Source organism: Pristiophorus japonicus, chromosome 1 (assembly GCF_044704955.1).
Source record: "Pristiophorus japonicus isolate sPriJap1 chromosome 1, sPriJap1.hap1, whole genome shotgun sequence".
NCBI lineage: Eukaryota > Metazoa > Chordata > Chondrichthyes > Pristiophoridae > Pristiophorus > Pristiophorus japonicus.
In genome coordinates, this window is record NC_091977.1 from 330,420,428 (window position 1) to 330,446,448 (window position 26,021).

The 26,021-nt window shown below is 44.5% G+C and overlaps 1 protein-coding gene across 1 annotated transcript in view; it reads left to right on the top strand.

The window, feature by feature from the left end:
- Positions 1–26,021, top strand: part of herpud2 (HERPUD family member 2) — a 68,829-nt gene that overhangs the window by 27,643 nt on the left and 15,165 nt on the right. The window contains exons 2-6 of the mRNA XM_070889129.1: positions 9,976–10,053; positions 17,440–17,550; positions 18,804–18,964; positions 20,701–20,826; positions 24,596–24,922. Of these exons, the coding sequence (XP_070745230.1) occupies positions 9,976–10,053; positions 17,440–17,550; positions 18,804–18,964; positions 20,701–20,826; positions 24,596–24,922 (803 nt within the window). The remainder of the gene's footprint in view (positions 1–9,975; positions 10,054–17,439; positions 17,551–18,803; positions 18,965–20,700; positions 20,827–24,595; positions 24,923–26,021) is intronic.

The following is a 26,021-nucleotide window of genomic DNA, read 5'->3' on the forward strand; positions in this document are numbered from 1 at the left end:
CCAGGTTCGCATACGAACAACGGTGTGCTCCTGGACTCCATGGGGAGTACGCTGCACGGAACTCTGCAGTATTTTAAAGGAAGTTCTCGTGGGGGATCGCTCGAGGTAAGTGTGGATTTACTTGCAATGTCGGCGGTGTACTCCTTCGTCGCCGACCGCAAATTCAGGCCCAATAGATCCTCCAGCATAATTGTTTAAGAATGCAGACATCGATGTAATTGGCAATGTGAATGTAAAGGGGAGAAATTTGAGACAGCCCCATTTGATGGGCTAACCTTTAAAAGTAGAAAAAAATAGCGCACTCTTTTCCTTTTTATATTCCTATAGAAACTCTTGTTATCTGTGTTTATATTTTGTGCTAGTTTACTTTCATAGTCAATCTTCCCTTTCTTAATCATTTTTTTAGTCATTCTTTGGTTTTTAAAAGCTTCCCAATCCTCTGTCCTCCCACTAGTTTGGCCACTTTGTTTGCCCTTGTTTTTAATTGGATACCGTCCTTTATTTCTTTAGTTAGCCACGGATGGCTATCTTTTCTCTTGCACCTTTTTCTCCTCACTGGAATATATTTTTCTTGTGAAATATCTCAAATGTACGCCACTGTTCATCAGCCGTCCTACACTTTAATCTATTTTCCCAGTCCACTTTAGCCAACTCTGCCGTCATACCTTCAGTCTCCTTTATTTAAGCTTAGTATGCAGGTTTGAGATCCAACTTTCTCACCCTCCATCTGAATTTGAAATTCAGCCATGCTATGATCACTCATTCCAAGGGGATCCTTGACCAGGAGATTGTTTATTAATTCTGTCTCATTACACAGGACTAGATCCAAGATAGCCTGCCTCTTGGTTGGTTCTGTTACATACTGCTCAAGGAACCCGTCCCTTATGCACTCCTCCGCAAGGCTACCCTGACCAATTTGATTTGTCCAATCAATATGCAGGTTAAAATCACCCCTACTATTTCCTGGTTTATACTCCAACCAACAGAGTTGCTACTGTTACGGGGCCCATAGACTACGCCCACCTTATTCCCCTTATTATATTTTATCTCCACCCAAACTTTCAATATCCAGATCATGAGCCAATATCGTTTCTCACTATTGCAGTGATTCCATCCTTTATCAATAGAGCTACCCCACCTCCTTTTCCTTTCTGTCTGTACTTCCGGATTGTCAAGTACCCCTGAATATTTATTTCTCAGTCCTGGTCACCTTGCAACCACGTCTCTGTAATGGCTATCAGATCATACCCATTTGTATCTATTTGTGCTGTTAACTCATCTTTTTTGTTACAAATGCCACGTGCATTTCGACACGGTGCCTTTAAATTTGTTTTTCTTACCCTTTTTTCCTGCTTGTTTCCCCTCTCCTTCAAACTCTTTCTTTTTTTGCTTTCTAATTCCAACTTTACTCCCCTCCCTACTGAATCTATTTTCAGGTTCCCATCCCCCTGCCAAGCTAGTTTAAACCCTCCCCCAACAGCACAAGCAAACCCCACCACGAGGATATTGGTCCCGGCTCTGTTGAGGTGCAACCCGTCCGGCTTGTACAGGTCCCACCTCCCCCAGAAGCGGTGCCAATGCCTCAGGAAACTAAAGCCCTCCCGCCTGCACCACCTCTCCAGCCACATATTCATCTGCTCTATCCTCCTATTTCTGTACTCACTAGCTCGTGGCACAGGGAGTAATCGGAGATTACCACCTTTTGAGATCCTGCTTTTTAATCTCTCTCCTAGCTCCCTAAACTCTGCCTGCAGGACCTCATCCCTCTTTCTTCCTATGTCATTGGTCCCGACATGGACCATGACCTCTGGCTGTTTACACTCTTTTTTTTCTCCCCCCCTCCCCCCCCAGAATGCCCTGCAGCCGCTCAGTGACATCCTTGACCCTGGCACCAGGGAGGCAACATACCATCCTGGAGTCACGTTTGCGGCCACAGAAACGCCTGTCTGCTCCCCTGACTATTGAATCTCCTATCACTATAGCTCTTCAATTCTTCTCTCTTTCCCCCCCCCCCCCCCCCCCCCACCCAGTGCAGCTGAGCCACCCACCATGGTGCCGTCGATTTGGCTCTGGCTGCACTCCCCAGAGCCACTATCTCCCTCACCGATACTCAGAACAGAGTACTGGTTGGAGAACGAGATGGACTCTGGACTCCTGATCTAGTAGCAAGACTTCCTGGAATCCCACCATTTAAGGTATAAGGGGCACAGATACTAAAATACTGTAGGTATTAAACTGATTGGACACCTAATGCAGAGCTGATTGCAAATTTATTGCTAGTTGTACCAGCATAACAGGTGAGCCAGGGAATTTGACATCATGATCACCAGCCTGATGCTGGTGCACTGAATCAGCTCCGTGCATTTATCAGGTCAGCATGGCAGCTTGTTCTGACCGGAGGTTGAGATTCATTAAAAGTGGTTCTTTGCCACTGCAGGAAGAAGGTTAGTAGGGCCATTTTATATTTGCAAGTGTGGTTGATGGTGAGGGAACAGCACTTTCGCTGTCAACTGCAGCTTTTTGACTTTAAAAGCACTTGTACAATGACTGTGACCATACTGCATGGGGAAAAAGAGATAGACTTGTATTTATATAGCACCGTGCATGTTCTTCGGACGTCCCAAAGTGCTTTACAGCCAATTAAATATTTTCAAAGTCACTATTGTCATGTAGGAAACGCGACAGCCAATTTGTGCACAACAAGCTCCCACAATCAGCAATATGATAATGGCCAGATAATCTGTTTTCGTGGGTTGAGGGACAAATATTGGCCAGGACATCGAAACCTGGGAGGGCAGACGGGGCTTTGGTTTAACGTCTCTTCAGAAAGATGGCACCTCCCTCAGCATTGCACTGGACTGTCAGCCTAGATTTTGTGCTCGAGTCCCTGGGGTGGGACTTGAACCCAGAACCTTCTGACTCAAGCGAGAGTGCTGCCCACTAAGCCACGGCCAACACTATCTATCATATACGGAGCTGCAGTTTATTTGCTCCATCAAGCAACCAGGAATGTAATTAAATCATTAGTATTAAATTGTACCCTTGTATCAATGGCCCCAAGTTTCCACATGATTTGCTCCTGATTTTTAGGAGCATAGAAACATAGAAAATAGGTGCAGGAGCAGGCCATTCAGCCCTTCTAGCCTGCACCGCCATTCAATGAGTTCATGGCTGAACATGAAACTTCAGTACCCACTTCCTGCTTTCACGCCATACCCCTTGATCCCCGAGTAGTAAGGACTTCATCTAACTCCCTTTTGAATATATTTAGTGAATTGGCCTCAACTACTTCCTGTGGTAGAGAATTCCACAGGTTCACCACTCTCTGGGTGAAGAAGTTTCTCCTTATCTCGGTCCTAAATGGCTTACCCCTTATCCTTAGACTGTGACCCCTGGTTCTGGACTTCCCCAACATTGGGAACATTCTTCCTGCATCCAACCTGTCCAAACCCGTCAGAATTTTAAACGTTTCTATGAGGTCCCCTCTCACTCTTCTGAACTCCAGTGAATACAAGCCCAGTTGATCCAGTCTTTCTTGATAGGTCAGTCCCACCATCCCGGGAATCAGTCTGGTGAATCTTCGCTGCACTCCCTCAATAGCAAGAATGTCCTTCCTCAAGTTAGGAGACCAAAACTGTACACAATACTCCAGGTGTGGCCTCACCAAGGCCCTGTACAACTGTAGCAACACCTCCCTGCCCCTGTACTCAAATTCCCTCGCTATGAAGGCCAACATGCCATTTGCTTTCTTAACCGCCTGCTGTACCTGCATGCCAACCTTCAATGACTGATGTACCATGACACCCAGGTCTCGTTGCACCTTCCCTTTTCCTAATCTGTCACCATTCAGATAATAGTCTGTCTCTCTGTTTTTACCACCAAAGTGGATAACCTCACATTTATCCACATTATACTTCATCTGCCATGCATTTGCCCACTCACCTAACCTATCCAAGTCACTCTGCAGCCTCATAGCATCCTCCTCGCAGCTCACACTGCCACCCAACTTAGTGTCATCTGCAAATTTGGAGATACTACATTTAATCCCCTCGTCTAAATCATTAATGTACAATGTAAACAGCTGGGGCCCCAGCACAGAACCCTGCGGTACCCCACTAGTCACTGCCTGCTATTCCGAAAAGTACCCATTTACTACTCTTTGCTTCCTGTCTGACAACCAGTTCTCAATCCACGTCAGCACACTACCCCCAATCCCATGTGCTTTAACTTTGCACATTAATCTCCTGTGTGGGACCTTGTCGAAAGCCTTCTGAAAGTCCAAATATACCACATCAACTGGTACTCCTTTGTCCACTTTACTGGAAACATCCTCAAAAAATTCCAGAAGATTTGTCAAGCATGATCTCCCTTTCACAAATCCATGCTGACTTGGACCTATCATGTCACCATTTTCCAAATGCGCTGCTATGACATCCTTAATAATTGATTCCATCATTTTACCCACTACTGAGGTCAGGCTGACCGGTCTATAATTCCCTGCTTTCTCTCTCCCTCCTTTTTTAAAAAGTGGGGTTACATTGGCTACCCTCCACTCGATAGGAACTGATCCAGAGTCAATGGAATGTTGGAAAATGACTGTCAATGCATCCGCTATTTCCAAGGCCACCTCCTTAAGTACTCTGGGATGCAGTCCATCAGGCCCTGGGGATTTATCGGCCTTCAATCCCATCAATTTCCCCAACACAATTTCCCGACTAATAAAGATTTCCCTCAGTTCCTCCTCCTCAATAGACCCTCTGACCACTTTTATATCCGGAAGGTTGTTTGTGTCCTCCTTAGTGAATACTGAACCAAAGTACTTGTTCAATTGGTCTGCCATTTCTTTGTTCCCCGTTATGACTTCCCCTGATTCTGACTGCAGGGGACCTACGTTTGTCTTTACTAACCTTTTTCTCTTTACATACCTTTAGAAACTTTTGCAATCCGCCTTAATGTTCCCTGCAAGCTTCTTCTCGTACTCCATTTTCCCTGCCCTAATCAAACCCTTTGTCCTCCTCTGCTGAGTTCTAAATTTCTCCCAGCCCCCAGGTTCGCTGCTATTTCTGGCCAATTTGTATGCCATTTCCTTGGCTTTAATACTATCCCTGATTTCCTTAGATAGCCACGGTTGAGCCACCTTCCCTTTTTTATTTTTACGCCAGACAGGAATGTACAATTGTTGTAATTCATCCATGCGGTCTCTAAATGTCTGCCATTGCCCATCCACAGTCAACCCCTTAAATATCATTAGCCAATCTATCTTAGCCAATTCATGCCTCATACCTTCAAAGTTACCCTTCTTTAAGTTCTGGACCATGGTCTCTGAATTAACTGTTTCATTCTCCATCCTAATGCAGAATTCCACCATATTATGGTCACTCTTCCCCAAGGGGCCTCGCACAACGAGATTGCTAATTAATCCTCTCTCATTACACAACACCCAGTCTAAGATGGCCTCCCCCCTAGTTGGTTCCTCGACATATTGGTCTAGAAAACCATCCCTTATGCATTCCAGGAAATCCTCCTCCACCGTATTGCTTCCAGTTTGGCTAGCCCAATCTATGTGCATATTAAAGTCACCCATTATAACTGCTGCACCTTTATTGCATGCACTCCTAATTTCCTGTTTGATGCCCTCCCCAACATCACTACTACTGTTTGGAGGTCTGTGCACAACTCCCACTAACGATTTTTGCCCTTTGGTGTTCTGCAGCTCTACCCATATAGATTCCACATCATCCAAGCTAATGTCTTTCCTAACTATTGCATTAATCTCCTCTTTAACCAGCAATGCTACCCCACCTCCTTTTCCTTTTATTCTATCCTTCCTGGAGCAACTGGTGTAGAACGGAGTATCTTAGAAATCGGAATTCTCGACATTTAATTTGCTCCAGTTCTAGTCAGTCAGAACAGTTTCACTTTGGAACAGAATTTTTTTTTCAAAAGGGGGCGTGTCCGGCCACTTACACCTGATTTCAAAGTTTCGTGAGTGAAAACTTACTCCAAACTAACTTTGAATGGAGTAAGTGAAGATTTTTGTACGCTCGCAAAAACCTTGTCTACACTTTAGAAAATTAGGCGTAGGAAACGAGGTGGGGGGGTGGGGGGAAAGGGAAGTCATTAAATTCTACAATCAATCCTTAGTTATACTTATACAAATATTATACAAATAAATCCAACCTGAATAAAAATTTATAAGCAAAGAAAAGATTAAATAAACCATGTTCCTACCTGTGAAAGTGCTTCAGGCAGGCCTTTCATGTTGGAGACAGGCAGGGGTGTGGTGTCAGTGTCTCGACGGCAGCGGCAGCAAGCTTGAAGCTGAGCTGCAGTGCTTGAGGCAGGCCTTCATTCACTTCGTGGCTGGCCGTGAAGAAGCAGCACCGGACGGACCCGAGGCCATTCGGCCATGAGATATCAGCGGCATCAGTGGCTGGCCGGCAGCCGAAGAATCGGCGGACCGATGTGAGGCCATTCGGCCATGAGATAGCAGCGGCGTCAGTGGCTGGCCGGCAGCCGAAGATACAGCAGCAGCCTTCGAGCTGTGAGGGGGACTGAGGCCATTTGGACAGGGAGAGGCAGCCACATCGACAGTTTGATATTTAAATTTGCAGAATGGGTGCTGCATTGTCAACACCACGTATTACTGCAAAGTTGAATTGGCACTCTTATTTCTCCAAACACACAGTCCTTAATTTGCATGCACCAATGCAGCACCGGTACTGCAAGTTTAGCAGTGAAAAGCTGAACTCACTGATTTCAGCAGGTGATTTATTCAGCAGTGCTGCTAAAAGCACTCCCTCACACACAGAAATATCAAAAAAAATTAAATTACAAGCCTTTGCAGGGGTCCAAGAAACAAATCTTCACTTTTTCTGCAGTATTTTTAAAAATAGCCGAGTGCCAATGTTTGTGAGACTGCGCGTGCGTGCACGCTCCAACGCGCACGCGCAGGGTTGCCGGCACCACGAAGGCTAATTTAAATTGTACCTGCTACTTCGAAAATCGGCGCGAGTGTTAGGCTCCGCCCCCTGCTGCGAAGAGCACGCCGCGCCAAGCAGACATCGAGCTCCAAGGAGCTCGAGAATATCGGACTTTTTTTTAGGCGCAGTTTTCGGCGCGAAAAACAGGCGCCCAGCTCGGAGGTGCACCGTTTTCGCCGCGGGATGAAACTTGGGGCCTTTAATCCTTGGTATACGTAAAAGTTTTGTTGTTAAGGGGATTCTTAAGAATAAGGCCCTATCGTGATAAGTTCTGTTATCTCCAAAAGTAGGCTTTCACATGTACATTGGTACCCTTTCACCAGCTCTTCACAACTTTGCTCCCTTGCCACTGAGTGCATCCCATTCCTGAGCCATGCTTTCAGGCTAAATCAGACTGCTTAGAACCTTAGTATCCTGTTTGACCATGAGCTTTAAACCCCACATCACACATGTCATCAAGACCACTTCGTTCCACCTCTGTCGCTAACTCTTCCCCTCTGCTGCTCAGACCCTTATCTGTACCTCTGGACTCTATTCTCCTAGCTGGCCCCCACCAATCATCTTCCATAATCTGCAGTGTGCAGTGAACTGTTCAGTATGCATCCTCTCACACCAAGTCCCATTGCTCCCATCCTCACTAACCTGCCCTGGCTCCCAATCCCCCAACATAATCGCGTTTAAAATCCCTCCATGGCTTCACCCACCCTATCGAGGCTTAAGTTCCTTTGACTTTCAGCCTTCTGTACCTCCCCCTTCATTCCACCATTGGTGGCAGTGTTCAGTTGCCTCAATCTTACTATCACTGACCCAAGACTGCTCATGGTGGAGGAGGAGCATCTGACAAGGCACCGAACACTTCAAGTCTCTTCATTGGGAGCACACGGAAGCCAAGTACAAACAGTGGAATGAGCGTACGACAAATCAAGCACCATCTGCCCCACCTGCGACAGAGACTGTCGATCCCACATTGGTCTCATCAGTCACCTTCGAACTCATTTTAGTGTGGAAGCAAGTCATCCTCGACTCCGGGGGACTGCTTAAGAAGAAGACTCTTTGGAACTCCGGACTGAAACCTCTTCAACTCTCTGCCCACTTAAAAAAAATCAATCTGCAATATCCATCTTTTTGAACATGCTTTCAATTATCTTCCTGATTTCTCCCTTTTGGTTTGGTATCTGTTCTCCTTAAACTTATTTGTGAAATACCCTGTGAAGTCTTGTTGCATTAAAGATGCTGTATAATGCAATATGAGTGAGCTCACACTGTTATACGTATGCGAGAGACCATCAGCGGCAGGTCGGGGCCATAAAAGGAGCGGTGAGTGGCGGCCATGGGCAGTGTGGAGGCATGCCACTTCAAGATACAGTGCGAGCTCGTGCAGAAGGGTGACGTCAGCAAGGTCCAGGTCGGTGATTGGTGCGTGGGCAGATACAGCAGGAGCGGCGCGGTCGGGGCGAATGAGCTGTGAGAGACTGGAGGGATGCGATCGGGGCCCAGGGGAGGCATGAGTTCAGGGACAGCGCGGGCCAACCCACACTGAGATACGTGTGCGCACTAGGTCCGTGCAGCAGAGCAGGTCTCCAGTAGTCTTGGGTAATCCTTGCCACTAGACCAAGCTCTGTCAAGCCTGTGTGGTGGCTGGAGTTCAACGGTCACCGCACGTTAAAAAAATCCACCCACAGGCATCTTCCACCCTTCAGGATGGAGTTCGGGATCCGGAATATCATTGAAACACCTGTAAACTCATCCTTTTTTTTGGCGTGGAAGCAAGTCATCCTCGTTTCGAGGGACTGCCTATGACACGTATGTATGTTTGTTTCTTTTTTGGGCTTTTTCCCCACCCACACTTAAAAACGGATTGTCTAGTTTCTGGAATTGGAAAGCTAGTTTTCCTTTACTCCCACTACAAAAACATGTCCCTGGGCCAATGGAGCTTTCGTTTGCTGGAAGCCAGCAGTGTGGATCGTGACGTCTTTGCAGAAACATATTTTTGAATGTAGGGAAATGTTTGAAATGATTCACTCTCCCCATGGAAATGTTACTTTTCACTGTTCCCCATTCTTTTGATTTGTGCAGTTTGCTTGCAGTTTTTCCGCTTACATTGGCAGTAATGCATTGCTCAAATCGCAGGGATAGAAGCATAAATCTGCTTGGGTGCATGTCTGGTTGTGGGGGCATGGCAGAGGAAAGAACAATCCAAAAGGTGTATCGATGCTTCTTGTACAACCCTCATGTTGGATATAGTATATCATATCTAATTCCTATCCATTTCCAACAGGTTTTCATAATCCACTATGTTTCTCCTTTCAGCAGGCACAAGGGTGGAATTCTGTACCCAGTGAAAGAGCACTATGACTGCATGGGCTATGTTCCATTGGTGTTTTATTTCCAATTTAACATAACTTTTTCATCCCTTAGGATCGAAGGTCTTTCTCATATCAAGCTTAGAGACCTGAAATTATTGATCCTTCTAAAGGAAACCAATGCAGCTGTTAAAAGTAGATGATTTTTGCACGTGTTGGTGTGGCGTTGTTGGTAGCATTCTTTCTTGAGCCAGAGGTCACATGTTCAAGCTCCACTTCAGAACTTGGGCACATAATATTGATACTTTAGTGCATTACTGAGGTGATGCTGCATTGTCTGCCGTTGGATGAGATGTTAAACTGAGGCCTCGTCTGCCTGTTCAGACGAATGTAAAGGATCCCGTGTCATTATTCAGAGAAGGGTGGAGTTCTCTTGGTGTCCTGGCCAACATTTATCTCTCAACCAACTGGCGACTTACATCATTTGCTGTTTGTGGTACCTTGTGTGCACATTGACTGCTACATTTCCTACATTACAACAGTGACTACACTTTAAAAAGTACTTAATTGTGAAGCAGTTTGGGGTGCTCTGAGGATGAGAAAACCTTATATAAATGCAAATTCTTCCTTTTTACAATTTGCGAAGCGACTGTCTACAAATAAATTCACCTTTTCTGTTCCCTCCACAGTCCACCAAGGATCAGAGGCTTGTGTATTCTGGCAAACTTCTCCCTGACCACTTGCAGCTGAAGGACATTTTCAGAAAGGTAATTTAAACCATTTACATTTTGGTAGAAAGAATGAAGAGAGAAAATATAAACTAAAGGGTACAATCTTAAAGGTGATACATTAACAGAGAGAGAGCTGGGGGTATATGTGCACAAATCTTTGCAGCTGGCAGGGCAGGTTGAAAAAGGAGACAAAAAGCTTACGGGATCCTGGGCTTCATAAATAGAGGTATAGAGTACAAAAGCATGGATATTGTGATTAAACCCGTATAAAACACTGGTTCGGCTTCAACTGGAGTATTATATCTAACTCTGGGCACCACACTTGAGAAAGGATGTGAAGGCCTTGGAGAGGGTGCAGAAAAGGTTTGAGAATAATCCAGGGATGAGGGACTTCAGTTATGTGGAGAAGCTGGGGTTGATCTCCTTGGAGCAGCGAGAGTTGAGAGGAGATTTGATCAAGGTACTCAAAATCATGAGATTATATCGAGAAAAACTGTTCCCATTGGCAGAAGGGTTGAGAACCAGAGGACACAGACTTAAGTTGATTGGCAAAAGAACCAAAGGTGTTATAAGAAAAAACTTTGTTTACACAGTGAGTGGTTAGCATCGGAAATGCACTGCCTGAAATGAAAGGGTGGTGGAGGCAGACTCAAATCACAGCTTTCAAAAGGGAGTTGGATAAGTACCTGAAAGAAAAACAATTGCAGGGCTATGGAGAAAGGACGGGGGAGTGGGACCAGCTGAGATGCTCTTGCAGAGATCCAGCACGGGCTCGACTGGATGAATGGCCTTTTACAGTGCTGCAACCATTCTATGACTGATTCTATAACCTCTTCCTCTTGATGGTTTTGGATTTGGTTAATAAGTGAATCTGGGTTAATAGATGGTGACCAAATTGAAATAAAACTGGTTCAGAAGTCCATCTTGGTTTCAATGTGTTGCAGCACCAACTCTCCAAATGGCTCCAATTTATTTTTAATTGAGCTTGCATATATATTATGACTAAAATGCCCTGTCAATACAGTATTCACAGGTACATACAAGGGAGGTGGATCGACAATTGTGCATATTTGGGCAGTATTATGCAAGGATGGGAATGGTTGTAAATTTATGGTAATTGAGCCATAAGTTGAGTTGGAGAAGGGGGCATGTTTACTGGGTCCCAATTCCCGGGTGGGGGGGGGGGGTCTTGTATTTTAGCAGAAGGGGGTAAGTTTATATAGTTGCTGGATAATGAAACTCACTTCTCACCCAACAACTTTGAGCATTCAGACAAGCATCAACAACTACAGGTAGGGTATAACCACTAGATACAAAGTAAAACTCCCTCAACTTTGCTCCAACAGTAGAAGATTACCTGCTGCTTCTCTCGTCTGAATATTTCCATTTCCAATACAAACCATACCTGTATGTGAGATTGGCAATGAGAGTACTAATTCTGAGGTCGAGATCTCTTGATTCTTGCAACTCCTACACAAAGCTAGTATCATATGTGTAGTCTGTGAGGATGAAGCAAAATGTTTTGTCAATTTTGAATTTGTCATTGATCAGAAGTCTGTATATTGGAAGAAAAATGTTCTTCAGCGTATCCTCTTGTAATTCATGCAGGAAACCTTGAGCTGGACACTTGGGAAACTCCACTAGTCACTATGTCCCAAGAGATCTTTCCATTTATCGCCTCACATTACCTCCTGTCTCAGTTTGGCTGAATCCAGATTCAGCAAATGTGGTCTCTGTCTGTGTTTTTTAATCCAATTCCAGCTGCTAATGGGTGTAGTGACAAGGGAGTCTTGGCCATAAATTCCATTGTCAAGATTCATGAAAGCTGCATCACCATCTGTTATAACAATACAAGTCTTTTCATTCCATGGTTAATAGTCTTCGAATTAGACCTAACATATGTTGCCATCAACATGGGAGTTGTCAGTACAGTACCTCTTTTCATACTGATGCATGTTCAACCTGCCCTTCACTCTATATTGGTATCCTATAGTAGTCATAAAGGTGTAACGTCTTTTATACCCAATATGAAGTTTGGGATTAGTCGGGTGGCATTTGTAATACGTCCAAATGCATGTCTGGAATTCTTCTGCTATTTTATTGTGTTTGTTAACTAGTTCACTTTAAATTAGTTCATGATTGTATTAAACTAGTGCACAGCAGGATTGCATACCTATTTGTTTCAAGTACTGCTGAATAATTTCAGTGTGGCAGTGAATTCTGCATTTGTGCTCCTGAACGTCTCGGCAAACACAAATCTAAAAGAAATAGGGATTTGATCTTTTAAATTAAGACTGTCCTGAGCTGCTGGTTTGCAGAAGATTTTACTCTTGCACTGTACAGGTGGGGAATAATTGACATCTATGTTCACATCTTTCTCAAACAGAAAATGGAATGGTGTAAACTTGGATCTGTGGTGAAATTATGATTTAAAATGTAGAGATTGTGATATGAGCAGTGGTACTGGAATCAAACAAGTGAGAGCTTGGATAAAATTAATATGGGTGTTGGTCAGAATAATGGAGAAACCTGCTCGATGGGCCAAATGTCTGGCTTCATTCTGAATTTATTTTGAGATGTGGGCAATGCTGGCAAGACTGCATTTATTGCCCATCACTAACTGCCCATAGAAGGTGGTGATGAGCTGCTGCCTTGAGCTACTGCAGTCCATGTAGCAGTTGTGCTCCCATGGAGTTAGGTAGCGAATTCCAGAATACCAGCCCAGCAATAAAGAAGGAACACTGTTCTATGTCCAAATTAGGATGGTGTGCGATTTGGAGGGGAAATTGGAACTGAAGGTGTCCCCATGGCATTGCAGCTTGTCCTTCTCTGGGTGGGGTGGATTGGATGGGAGGGTGCTGTCAAATGAACCTTGGCAAGTTTTTTTTGTTTCCCTCCTGCCAGCCCCCTTGCACCACACTATGATCCAATAGGGTAGACCTCTGGAAATTATCTACCAAGCTGTTTGGAAATGAGAAAATGCTGAAGTGCTTAGGCTCTTCTCCTCCTCCTCCTCCTCCTCCTCCTCCTCCCCCCCGCCCCCCCCTTATTTTTGATAGTGCAGCTAAATCCGGGAGTCACTGTGTAGGATGGATGTGAACCTGCTTGCTTTCCTTCAGTACAGTGTGCTCATAGAACGGTGTTGCACATTCTAACACACTTATGGTGTCATGTTATTGGTCATAGCTGCATGTTAAAATGGTTTTACTTCCCTGCAAAGCTATGAATCAATATTGCTCATGGTTTGAAAGGCACAAATTCTTAAGAATTACTTTTATGTGAAGTGTTTACAGACCAATACCAATTCCTTCTGCATCTGCCCCTGGAAAAAAAAACTCAATTCTATTACAACTGCACTTATCAACTCCAAGCTTTCCAACCGTTGGCCCTCTTTTAACAATGACATATTTCTGCAGCCACCGATCTGCTCAGCCACACCCTCACTACTACCTTTGAAGCCCTAGTACCTATTAAACTGATTATTCTCTCTCATCCTGGCCGTTCCCCATGGTACAACCCTCATCTTCGCTCTATCAAGTCAAAAGGGCTCAGATTTGAATGGATGTGGCAGACAACTGGTTTAGCCATTCACCGCCAGACCTGGCTAGAATGCATAAACACTATCAGTTCCTACTCTTGTCCTCAAAAACTGCTCACTATTTCAGGATCATTCTGGATTGCAAAAATAACCCCCGGCTACTATTCTCTACTGCTAACCGTCTCCTTAAACCCCTCTCCCTCTCTCCACCACACTCGCTTCCAACAACGTGTGAGGAGCTCATGGACTTCTTTGTCACAAAGATTGAGACCATTCGATCAGCTGTCCCTGCAAGTTCCCTTCCTTCACCTAGCCCACAGGGCCAAACTTCATCTGAGGCTCCTACCTGCCTAGCCCTAAACTCATATCTTTAGTTTCTCTTTGATCTCCCTTCTTGATCTCTCCAAACTCATCTTGTTCATGAGACTCATTTCCTGCTCTCTTGACCCTATTAGTGTGAGAGGAAATATTAAGGGATTTAGCAGCTTTGAAAGTGGATAAATCCCCAGGCCCAGATGAAATGTATCCAAGGCTATTAAGCAAAGCAAAAGAGGAAATAGCAGATCCTCTGACCATCTTTTTCCAATCCCCTCTGGCTTCAGATGTGGTGTCGGAGGACTGTTAATGTGGTACTTTTGTTTAAGAAGGGAGAAAGGGATAGACAGAGTAATTACAGGCCAGTCAACCTTATCTCGGTGGTGGAAAAATTATTGGAAAGAATTCTGAAGGACAGGATAAATCTTCATTTAGAAAGACATGGATTAATCAAGGTCGGCATGGATTTATTAAGGGAAGATCATGTCTGACTAACTTGATTGAATTTTTTGAGGAGGTAACGAGGAGGGTAGATGAGTGTAGTGCGTTTGATATAGTGTATATGGATTTTAGCAAGACTTTGGATAACGTCCCCCATGGCAGACTGGTCACAAAAGTAAAAGCCCATGGGATCCAGGGAAAAGTGGCAAGTTGGATCTAAAATTGGTTCGAAGGCAGGAAACGGAGGGTACTGGTCGGATGTTTTTGTGACTGGAAGGCTGTTTCCAATGGAGTTCCGCAGGGCTCAATACTAGGTCCCTTGCTTTTTGTGGTATACATCAATGATCTAGACTTGAATATAGGGGATATGATTAAGAAGTTTACAGATGATACTAAAATCGGCTGTTTGGTCGATAATGAAAAAGAAAGCTGCTGACTGTAGGAAGATATCAACTGGTCAGGTGGGCAGAATAGTGGCAAATGGAATTCAATCCGGAGAAGTGTGAGGTAATGCATTTGGGAAGGGCTAACGATGAAAGGGAATACACATTAAATGGTTGGACACTGAAGTGTAGAGGAACTAAGGGACCTTGGAGTGTATGTCCACAGCTCCCTGAAAGGAACAGGCCAGGTGGTTAAGACATACAGAATGCTTGTCTTTATTAACCAAGGCATAGAATGTAAGAGCAGGGGAGGCTTATGCTTGAACTGTATAAAACACTGGTTAGGCCACAGCTGGAGTACTGCGTGCAGTTCTGGTCACTGCATTACAGGAAGGACGTGATTGCATTGGAGAGAGTACGGGGAGATTTACGAGGATATTGCCGGGAGTGGAGAATCTTAGCTATGAGGACAGATTGGATAGGCTGGGTTTGATTTCCTTGGAACAGAGGAGGCTGAGGGAGACCTCATTGAGATGTATAAAATTATGAGGAGCCTCGAAATAGTGGATAGAAAGGGTCTATTTCCCTTAGAGGGGTCAACAACCAGGGGGCATCAATTTAAAGTAATTGGTAGAAGGTTGAGAGAGGATTTGAGGGGATATTTCTTCACACACAGGGTTGTGGGGCTCTGGAACTCACTGCCTGAAAGGGTGGTAGAGGCAGAAACCCTCACCACATTTAAAAAAGTACTTGGATGTACACTTGGTGCTGTAACCTGCAGGTCTACGGACCTAGAGCTGCAAAGTTGGATTAGGCTGGATAGCCTCTTGTTGGTCGGCACAGACACTATGGGCCAGAATGATGACCACCTGTGCTGTAAATTTCTGATTCGATTTCCATTAAACTGCTGACCACCCAACTATCTTTTCTGGCTCCCATGTTAGCCGACATTGTTAATGGTTCTCTCTCATTGGGTACTAATCCCCTCTCCTTCAAATCTGCTGTCATCACCCCTCTCAAAAAAAAACAATCCTTGACCCCACTTTGCTTGCTAGTTGTCGCCCCATCTCTAACCTCCCTTTCCTGACCAAAGTACTTGTTGTCTCCCAAATCCATGACTTCAATGTTTGAATCCCTTCAATCTGGTTTTCGCCTTTGCCACAGTACTGAAACTGCTCTCATCAAAGTCACAAATTACATCCTTTGTGACTGACAAAGGTAAACTATCCCTCCTCGTCCTCCTGGACCTGTCTGCAGCCTTTGACACACATGACTACTCCATCCTTCTCCAACGCCTCTCCACCGTCGTTCAGCTAGACAACAGTCGCTTGATTCTATTCTTATCTATCTAATCATGGCCAGAAAATCGCCTGCAATGGCTTCTCTGCCCACTCCGGCCTTGTTACCTCTGGTGTCCCTAAGGTTCTGTCTTTGGCCCCCACTTATTTCTCATCTATATGCTGCCCTTGGCGATATCATCCATAAACAGAGTCAGTTTCCACATGTATGCTGATGACACCCAGCTCTCTACCTCTCCACAACTTCTCTCGACCCCTGCTTGGTATCTAAATTGTCAGATTGCTTGTCCGACATCCAGTACTGGATGAGCAGAAATTTTCTCCAATTAAATATTGGGAAGACCAAAGCCATTATCTTTGGTCCCCGCCACAAACTGCGTTCCCTAACCACTGACTCCATCCCTCTCCCTAGCATCAATCTGAGGGTGAACCAGATTGTTCACAATCTAGGTGTCATATTTGACCCTGAAATTAGTTTCCAGCCACATATCCGCAGCATAACTAAAACCACCTTTTTCCACCTCCGTAACATTGCCCACCGTTGCCCCTGCCTCGGCTCGTGTGCTGCTGAAACCCTCATTCATGCCTTTTTTTACCTTTAGACTTCACGACTCCAACTCACTCCTGGCCGGCCTCCCACATTCCACACTACGTAAACTTGAGGTCATCCAAAACTCAGCAGCCTGTGTACTAACCGGCACCAAGTCAAGATCACCCATCTCACCCCTGTGCTTTCTGACCTACAATGACTCCTAGTTAAATGATTTCAAAATTCTCATCCTTGTTTACAAATCACTCCATGACCTTGTCCCTCCCTATCTCTGTAATCTTTTCAGCCCCTCAACCCACAAAATGTATGTGCTCCTCAAATTCTGGCCTCTTGAACATCCCTCATTTTCACTGCTCAACCATCGGTGGATGTGCTTTCAGCTGCCTGGGCCCTAAGCTCTAAACATCTCTGCCTCTCATTCTTTCCTCTTTTTAGACGCTCCTTAAAATCTACCTCTTTAACCAAGCTTTTGGTCATCTGCCTTAATTTCTTCTTTAGTGGCTCGGTGTCATTTATCTGTTTTGTCTTGTAACACTGTTGTGAAGCGCCTTGGGATGTTTTACTATGCTAAAGGTGCTATATAAATAAGTTTATTATTATTATTAATACTTCCTTGGGGTTGGTTCAATTTAATATTTTGACTTCTTTTTAAAAAAAAAACTAAACATCTTGTATGAAATTAATCTATTTTCCCAGCACCTTTTGTCTGCTGTGTGAAGTGAACAAAGACAGTCGATAAGATTATAATTGAAAAATCTGCGTCGTTAGCTGTAGCTTTGCTTAATAGTTGTAGCACTCCACTTTGGCTATGAAATTTGATGGCTAAAATTAACTCCTAATTCATTGTTTTTTTCTCCCTTCACTCTTTCTCCCCCTCCACCCACATTTGCAAAACAGCAAGATGAGTATCACATGGTTCACCTAGTCTGCTCTTCAAGGAGTCCTCCAGGATCACCCAAACCCAGTTACAGGAACAATGAAACGGCAACAACCAACAGTGGCATGACGGTAAAGTTTTTTCCATTTAAAGTAGCTGCAGCTGTCATTTTAATCATCATCGATCAATGTTGCTTCCCTTTCAGCTCATGACACTCAACTCCTGAGCTGGATTGAGCTTTTAGTTTTGTGGGTTACCATGGTTCCAAGAAGCTAATAAATATCCTTTAAAATTACTATTTCAGATGTATCATAAGTCTCAGATGCTGATACAAATATTTTAAAAGCTGGGCGTCTTAACAATTATGTTTGTATATGTATACATTTGGTTTCTTCGGATTATTTCACTGCTTTTAGGACAAGTTCTTCACGATTTCTTATTTCCGTTGCAAGCATTGCCATGTTTCTAGTATGTGTTTGAAAACATCACTAAACTTGTATTATTGTGCTATGATTCTGTCCATTCATTGAGATAAAATGCATTGGTTTTAGACCCAGTGACTAGCTAAAGGGACATTTACTTTTGGCGCTTCTGAGAGAGCATTATCCATGCACCGGCTCCCCACATTTATCACTATAACCTACAAGATGGCGGAGCCATGTTTTTGTGAGTATATATCTGACATCAGGATAGGTGAGGAATGTAAACAGAGAGTCGACACACAGTCATCACACTCCTGCAATCCAAGCTGCAGAAGCATCAGATATAAAAGCCTATTGAGATCACTGGAGAACCAGTATCGCTCATTCTGCGTTGATGCGTGGTTTGAATATTGACCCTGACTGACACTTCCATCTTCAATCATTTCACTTTTCAAAGATTGACAATTGGCTTGAGAGCATTTTGTCAATCTTGTATAGGTCATTGGTTTTCTTTTCTGGGGCAAGGGAATGTTGCATGATGGAACTCTGACATGTTTGACCATTACAAAGTGGTTAGTGTTAGTGTCATAAAGTAAATTTATAGCTCAGACTGTTGTATTTGGCTGAAGAATGAGATGATTGTGGAATAAAAAATAGAACATTCCAAAGTACTAAGCAAGTTGAAGCAGCATCTGTCTCGAGAGAAAAAGGGACTCGAGGGTTATGGGGAGCGGGCAGGAAAGTGGAGTTGAGGCTGAGATCAGATCAGCCATGATCTTATTGAATGGCGGAGCAGGCTCGAGGGACCAAATGGCCTACTCCTCCTATTTCTTATGCTCTTATGTTAAGCTGTTATCGTTTCAGGTCGATTACCTTTTATTTGTGGGATGGTTTCATTACAGTAGACAGGTTCATTCGAGTCACTTAATAATATCTACAATGAACTTTAATTCTCTCTCCAGAATTCTGAAAGTTCAAGTACCACAACACCTTCGCCATCTCCGAGCCAAGAAACCATTATTGGATCCACAGGTTCCAATTCAACTGGTATGAGGCATCGTAACTTTACTCAGGTTCCTTTAAACCATGCACAGAGCCATGGATTCCAATATGTAATGCAAGGGTAAGTAGATTAAGTTTAAAAGTTTTTTTTTCAAAGGGTTCTTGGGATGTCATACCTACTTGACTTGAGAAGGTGGTGGTGAGCCACCTTGAACCACTGCAGTACCTGAAATGATTGCACTCCCACAGTGGTGTGACCCAGCGATGATGGAGTAGCAGTACGTGCCCAAGTCAGGATGGTTGTGACTTGAGTGTGAACTTGAAAGTGATGTCTCCAGCTCAACCGGACTGTTCACAACCTTGGCTCCTGTTTGAGCATGAGCGGAGCTTCTAACCCCATATCCTCCATCTGAAAAGTAATGTCTACTTCCACTTTCGTAACGCCACCCACCTCTGGCCTGACTTCTGCTTGCATGCCTCTGAACCACTCATACTTGCTGTCACTTCCATCTTCCACAAACCTGCCCATCTAAAATGCTCCTATCCATACCTTATCTTACAAAGTCACATTTGTCCATCACCCTGTCTTTGCTGACCTACATTTGGCTCCTGGTTCTCCAATGCCTCAAATTTTAAATTCTCATCTTGTATTTAAATCTTTCAGCGGCCTCATCCCCTCCTGTGTCTAGAAATTTCCTCCACCACTACAACCCTCTTCCGAGATCTCCATTTATCTGACTTCAGGCTCTTTTACATTCTCCTTCCCCCCCCCCCCCCACGCCCCTCTTTGGTGGCTGTGTCTTCAGCTGCCTAGGTCCCACTCTCTGGAATTCCTTACAGAAACCTATCCACCAATACCTTCCTTAAAACCCACCTCTTTGAGCACATTTTTGATCATTCCTCCTAATCCCTTTATTGGCTTGGTGTCTATTTTCTTGAAGCCTGTTTGAAGTTTTTCTATGTTAAAGGTGTTCTATAATTGCAAGTTGTTGATATTCCTTTGATCTTGGTGGTAACGGTTACAAAGTTGGGTAGTGCTATTGAAATAACCTTAAATGAGTTGTTGCCGTGCATGCTATAACCACAGTGTGCCAGTCATGGAGGGGATATATTTTGAGTCTAGTAGTAGCAGGGCCATCGATCAAGTGGATTCCTTAGTCATAGAAATTTATGGCACAGAAGGTTATTTGGTCCTAGAGAGTGTAGTTGCATCTGCACCAGCTAAGCAAGTGTCACACTCTTGGTTTGAGACTTGTATGCATCGCGGAGTACCTGGTCTCTGCCCATCTCTTGCAGCCATGCTGGTGCTATGGCCGATCGAATTACACTTCTGGTCATTGGTGACCTCCTCCCCAGGATTTTGATGGTGCCATTAACAGGTCGGAGGGCCTTTTTCCTGTTGAAGATGGCAATTGCCTGGCACTTGTCTGCCCAAGCCTGGATGTTGTCCAGGTCCTGCTATCGGCTGACATGGGCTACTTCATTATCAGAGCAATTGTGAATGGGAGGACTCCAACCACTAAGGTTTTCCATTTCACCCCCATAGGTCTGAGTTTTGCTAGGAATCCTTGTTGACATACTTGGTTGAATACAGCCTCGATGTCGAGGGCAGTTGCGCTCTCCTCTCCATTGGCATTCACTTCTTGCATCCAAGTCCCGATCAAGGCTGTGACAAGGTCAGCAGTAATAGGCAACACAACCAATCTGTCTGAGTAGCAGAATGCTACTGGTATCCAACCCGATTTAGATCTCTGACTTACTCAGTTTTAGGAGGGAGTATCAATTGTAAAGTGTGCTTTTGGTCTTTGTTTTTCCCTCCCTCTCCTCTGCTAAACTATAGTGTCTGTTTCCTTTTAGATATGGAGTTGGCCAGGTTCCTATGCAGCCAGGGATTCCAGGTGGCTTTCCAGTGTATTCCATGTACAGTCCGCAGCATGTCCTCTGGTGGCAGCAGATGTATGCACGCCAGTACTATATGCAGTAGTAAGTACTCAGTTACTCAGACCCGAGAAGACACATTACTCAATTCTGAATGATATATAGAAAATAATAAGTTTAATATAGCCAGGAAAATGATATAGCACCACGCACTCCGATTTGTACTTTGCCTGTTATTTCCCAGCTCCTATTTTTACTTTGTGCAAGCAAAGTTCTAGTGTAGGGGGAAAGTAATACAACGGTCTGCTGCATTCTTGACCTCTGATCCTGTTTATAGGACTAATACAGTTGCATTATATTCACCATAGTTCATAAACCTGCAACTTTACCTCACAGCCACTGTTCTGAGTTCTACAGCAAATGCAGATTTACTCAAGTTCATAGCATATGCAGTTCAATTTGCTTCACTTTTTTCTTTTACCATAAATTAAACTGGTTTCCAATCCTCTCAAAAAAACAGACATAAAGGTTGTCGGGAAGTCTTAGTTTCTGATCAGGTCTGATTTGCATTTTAAAATCAGTTTGTGTAGTTTTTTTTTATCCTGATCATGTAAGTAAGCAATTCTAAATAGTTTGTAAATGTAATATAGCAAGTTATGTGTAAATGAAAACATGGAAAGGTTACACTATTGTTACTTTCTTCCCCTTCCGGCCTGCACTTCGTACTGTGATGCAGGTAAAGGAAGAAAGGTAAACCTGAAATAATTGTTTGATCAACCCCATACAGTGCGCGATGTTCTGAGTGTTGCTGCTGTATCATGGAGAAATCCAGTTGTCATTTTCTTTCACCACTTGGCACAAACCCGCTGTTGCTGAAGGCACCTCTACATGAAATTGTTGTGAAGTTGTGTTCTGCACTAACTTTTTTTCCATTGGAAATTTTGGCTACAGGGTGCAGTGGGTCAAGCTGCAATTTGACATTGAGGTCCGAGTGTGGATCCAGCTAATAAAATAAGAAAATAGGAGCAGGAGTCTGCCATAAGCCCCCTTGAGCCTGCTTTACCATTCAGTAAGATCATAACTGATCTATCTCAACTCCACTTACCTGCCCGATCCCCATGTCCCTTGATTCCCCTCCAATCCAAACGTCTATCTTTTTCTCAGCCTTAAATATACTTAGTGATTCAGCAAATGATGACAGAAAATCCTAACAAAAGGTCATGACGTTGGGATGTAACATCTGAGAGTAAAAAATTCCATGTGTAGTGCAAGATGTATTTTTACCCTTGTGGAGGCCATCATTTGCATTTCTACTTCCTTTAGAACTGCTTGAGTGATTTGGGTTTCTGGTAGTTAAAGCACATCATGTTAATAGAGTGACTCCATTTACACTTTTTTAATGCCGGTTTTCTTCCCCCTCCTACTTCGCGAAGGCTAATGATTCCGATCGTAATGGGGTACGGTTCCAAGGACACCGGCAATCCTCCAGTACTTTTTCTAAGTGGCCATGCTTTGTTACCCGAGTGTCCGCTATTCAATTGTAGAGGGCATTGCACTTGACTCCAATCCTGTTCTCACCTGATGTCCAAACATGAGCACTTTGCTGACTTTTTTTTTTCCTCCCTCCTCTGGCCGTTTGTGTCACACTGTAACTAGGCCTAGCTCGGCTAACCGCTAGCAGTCAAATCTGAGCCCTTTTCGTTTCAAAACTTAGCATGATAACATATACTGTCTTGCCTACTGGGAGGCTGCACTTTAGACTGATCCAGAACAGCCCAAGCTCAGGAAGTCCTTCAATTTTTATTTTCCAGAAAACCCATTGCTTGGGGCACCTTTAGTTTATGATTGGAGCTGCTTTTTTGTCAGTGCTAAAGAATGGAACATCCATTTGTTGAACCTTGTGTCTGTATGAGACATGGACCATGTACAGTAGACACCTTAAGTCGCTGGAGAAACACCACCAATGATGTCTCCGCAAAATCCTACAAATCCCCTGGGAGGACAGAAACACCAACATTAAGGTCCTCGTCCAGGCCAACATCCCCAGCATTGAAGCACTGACCACACATGATCAGCTCCCCTGGGCAGGCCACACTGTTCGCATGCCAGACACAAGACTCCCAAAGCAAGCGCTCTACTTGGAACTCGTTCACGGCAAACGAGCCAAAGGTGGGCAGCGGAAACCTTACAAGGACACCCTCAAAGCCTCCCTGATAAAGTGCGACATCCCCACTGACACCTGGGAGTCCCTGGCCAATGACCACCCTAAGTGGAGGAAATGCATCCGGGAGGACGCTGAGCTCCTCGAGTCTCGTCGCCGAGAGCATGCAGAAATCAAGCGCAGGCAGCGGAAGGAGCATGCGGCAAACCAGACTCCCCGTCCACCCTTTTCTTCAACCACAGTCTGTTCCACCTGTGACAGAGACTGCACAGCCACCTAAGAAGTAATGCTAAGAGTGGAAGCAAGTTTTCCTCGATTCCGAGGGACTGCCTATGACGATGATTGGTTGACTATAAGCACTGATTCGATACGACTGAAGCTATGTGCACTTTGTCTTAATAATGCGTCTTAACCTGAGCACATGAAAAATGCCCCAATCTCACCAGTGTGACATTTCCATTTCTCAAAACAGCCATGCTTATCAGGCATTGTTGATGGGCATTTGTTCGTTGGCCTTGTGGCCAGTAAGAACGGGTCTAAATTAATCTTATACAAAAGCAAAATACTGCGGGTGCTGGAACCTGGGGTTGGGGGGGCGGGGGTGTGAAAGGGAGCCAAAGATTGGCAGCGGTTACACTCTGAAATTGTTGAACTCTCTGTTGAGTCCAGAAGGCTGTAAAAGTTCCTAAACGAAAGATGAGGTGCTGTTCCTCGAGCTTGCATTGAGCTTTGTTGGAACAGTGTCGGAGACAGAGGACAGCATTCTGAAGGGACCGCTCCCTCCGCGACACCCTGATTCATCCCGCAGTCACCACCAGCACCACCTCCTCCCCTTCCCACGGTACCTTCCCGTGCAAGCGCAGGAGATGCAACACCTGCCCTTTTACCTCCCCCCTTCCCACTATCCAGGGCCCCAAAAATACTCCTTCCAGATGAAACAACGATTTACTTGTACTTTCAATTTAGTATACTGTATTTGCTGCTCACTATGTGGTCTCCTCGACATTGGGGAGACCAAGCGTAGATTGGGTGACTGCTTTGTGGAGCACCTCCGTTCAGTCCGTAAGTGTGACCCCGAGCTTCCAGTCGCCTGTCACTTTAATTCTCCACTGCATTCCCACTCTGACCTCTCTGTCCTCTGCCTCCTACACTGTTCCAGTGAAGCTCAACGCATTCAGTGGTCACTGATGAGCTTAATGGGAGAGCTGAGTGAGAGGATTTACCAATCTGAAATAGCTAGAGGGAATGGTTCCACAATACAAAGTTGCCTATAGTTTAAAACAGGTTTTCACTGGCCTGGGAACAAATACTGGGGTCGTATGAGTTTGGGGAGAGTAAAAGGTGGTTTGATCTGGGAGTGCTAAATGCTGGCAACAGGTGAAGAATTCTTTTTTTTTTATTCGTTGCCAATCTTTCCAATTCTTTGTCAAATCACAAACGCCAGAGGTCACCTTGCACACATCAAGGATCACTCTGCGCCAATGCTCTTAGCCAAAAGGCCGAGAGCCACTGCACCGTTCCTGGAAGTACTGCAATACCAGGTTCGTGCCATGGAGGTGGATGGGTCAGGCCCCCCACACACCTCCGTGGAGGTGGATGGGTCAAACCACCCCACCCACCTCCTATTTCCTTCTTTCCCCATTCTCCTGCCTAACATCTGTCCCCTTGATGAGCGCAAATTTTCACAACTAGTTTCTTTCCCTCCCCTTCTAGTCAAGCTGCAGCCAGGCTTTCTGGATCAGCCAACGCACAGCCCTCTGGTCCGGCAGCCTCTGAGCCTGTAAACCCTGAGCCTAATCGCCCGGATGAGGCCCCAGCCGCCCCCATCGCTGCAGCTGTCCCAGAAAACAGACCCATGAACCAGAATATTCAGATGAATGCACAAGGGGGGCCAGTGCTAAATGAAGAGGACTTGAATCGTGATTGGCTAGACTGGATGTACACAGTCTCCCGAGCGGGCATCCTGCTGAGTATTGTGTACTTCTACTCGTCTTTCAGCCGTTTTGTGATGGTGATGGGAGCTATTTTGCTGGTTTACTTGTAAGTAATTCTTTTCTTTTTGTTTTAAATTTGCAATTTAATTCAAATCTGTGCCTGAAAAGAATCTCCCATTTTTCAATTAAACCTGAATGCAGCATGCAGACAGGGCTAGAAATGTTTAGCAGCTGTTTTGTATCGGTGATCTCACACCCAGTGATATTCTCAAAGTGCCATTGCTTCTACAAGAAAACTGGACTGCAAACGTCACCTTGAGCACTTTCTTTTAATGTTTTGTTTTTAAAAAAAAAATCAGGTCCTGTTTTCAATCATGCAATAAGTATTGAAGTAACTAAAGTGTGATTATAGAAGGAGTTCATAAAACTGTGTCTGGTCTAATACTAGTGCTAAAATTCTGCCAGCAACCCACTGTACGTCAAGAACAGATTGGATACTAGCTCTTGCCTTGTTCTGGCAGTGTACCTCAGTTCTCTTTTGGCAGCAGTTTGTTCTTCTGTCAAATGAAAAGTGTAGCACTTTTATTGGTTGCTTGCATATTAATTCATGTTAACACTATTCATCATTTTTATTGTTGGGCAGTTTTTGTAAAGATCTTTTTTTTTACTGTGTACATTCATTGACTTTTGAACTCTCATGCATTATATTTTTTCATTCAAGATTATTGATCACAGCCTGAGTTGACTGTTCTGTTATCTCAGTCACATCTAGAGTTGACTTATCCTCTACTAAGTTGCTGGATCACTGTTTCAGTATCTTTGCTGCTTGAATTAGGTACTTTTGAGCACATGTTACATCTACTTTTGCTTGAGGTGTGCAGCCTATTCTGCAATAAGTTTACCTGCATAACCGAACCTGCACTTCAAAATAATTAATTTGGTTTGTAAAGCACTTCGGGATATTCTGAGGATGTAATCAGGTACTATGTATATGTAAGTGGAATAGTAGGCCCCCACGCTGCTCCCCGTGGCTCCCGCGCTGCTCCTTTTATGGCTCCGACCTGCCGCTAATGTTCTTACGCAGATCGGGGTGTCCACGCTGCTCTCCAAGGCTGCAGCTCAGGGAACAGCGCGAGCTGGTGCAAGAGGGAGACGGCAGTGAAGAGTGACGTCATCAAGGTCCACGTCGGCGATTGGAGTGTGGG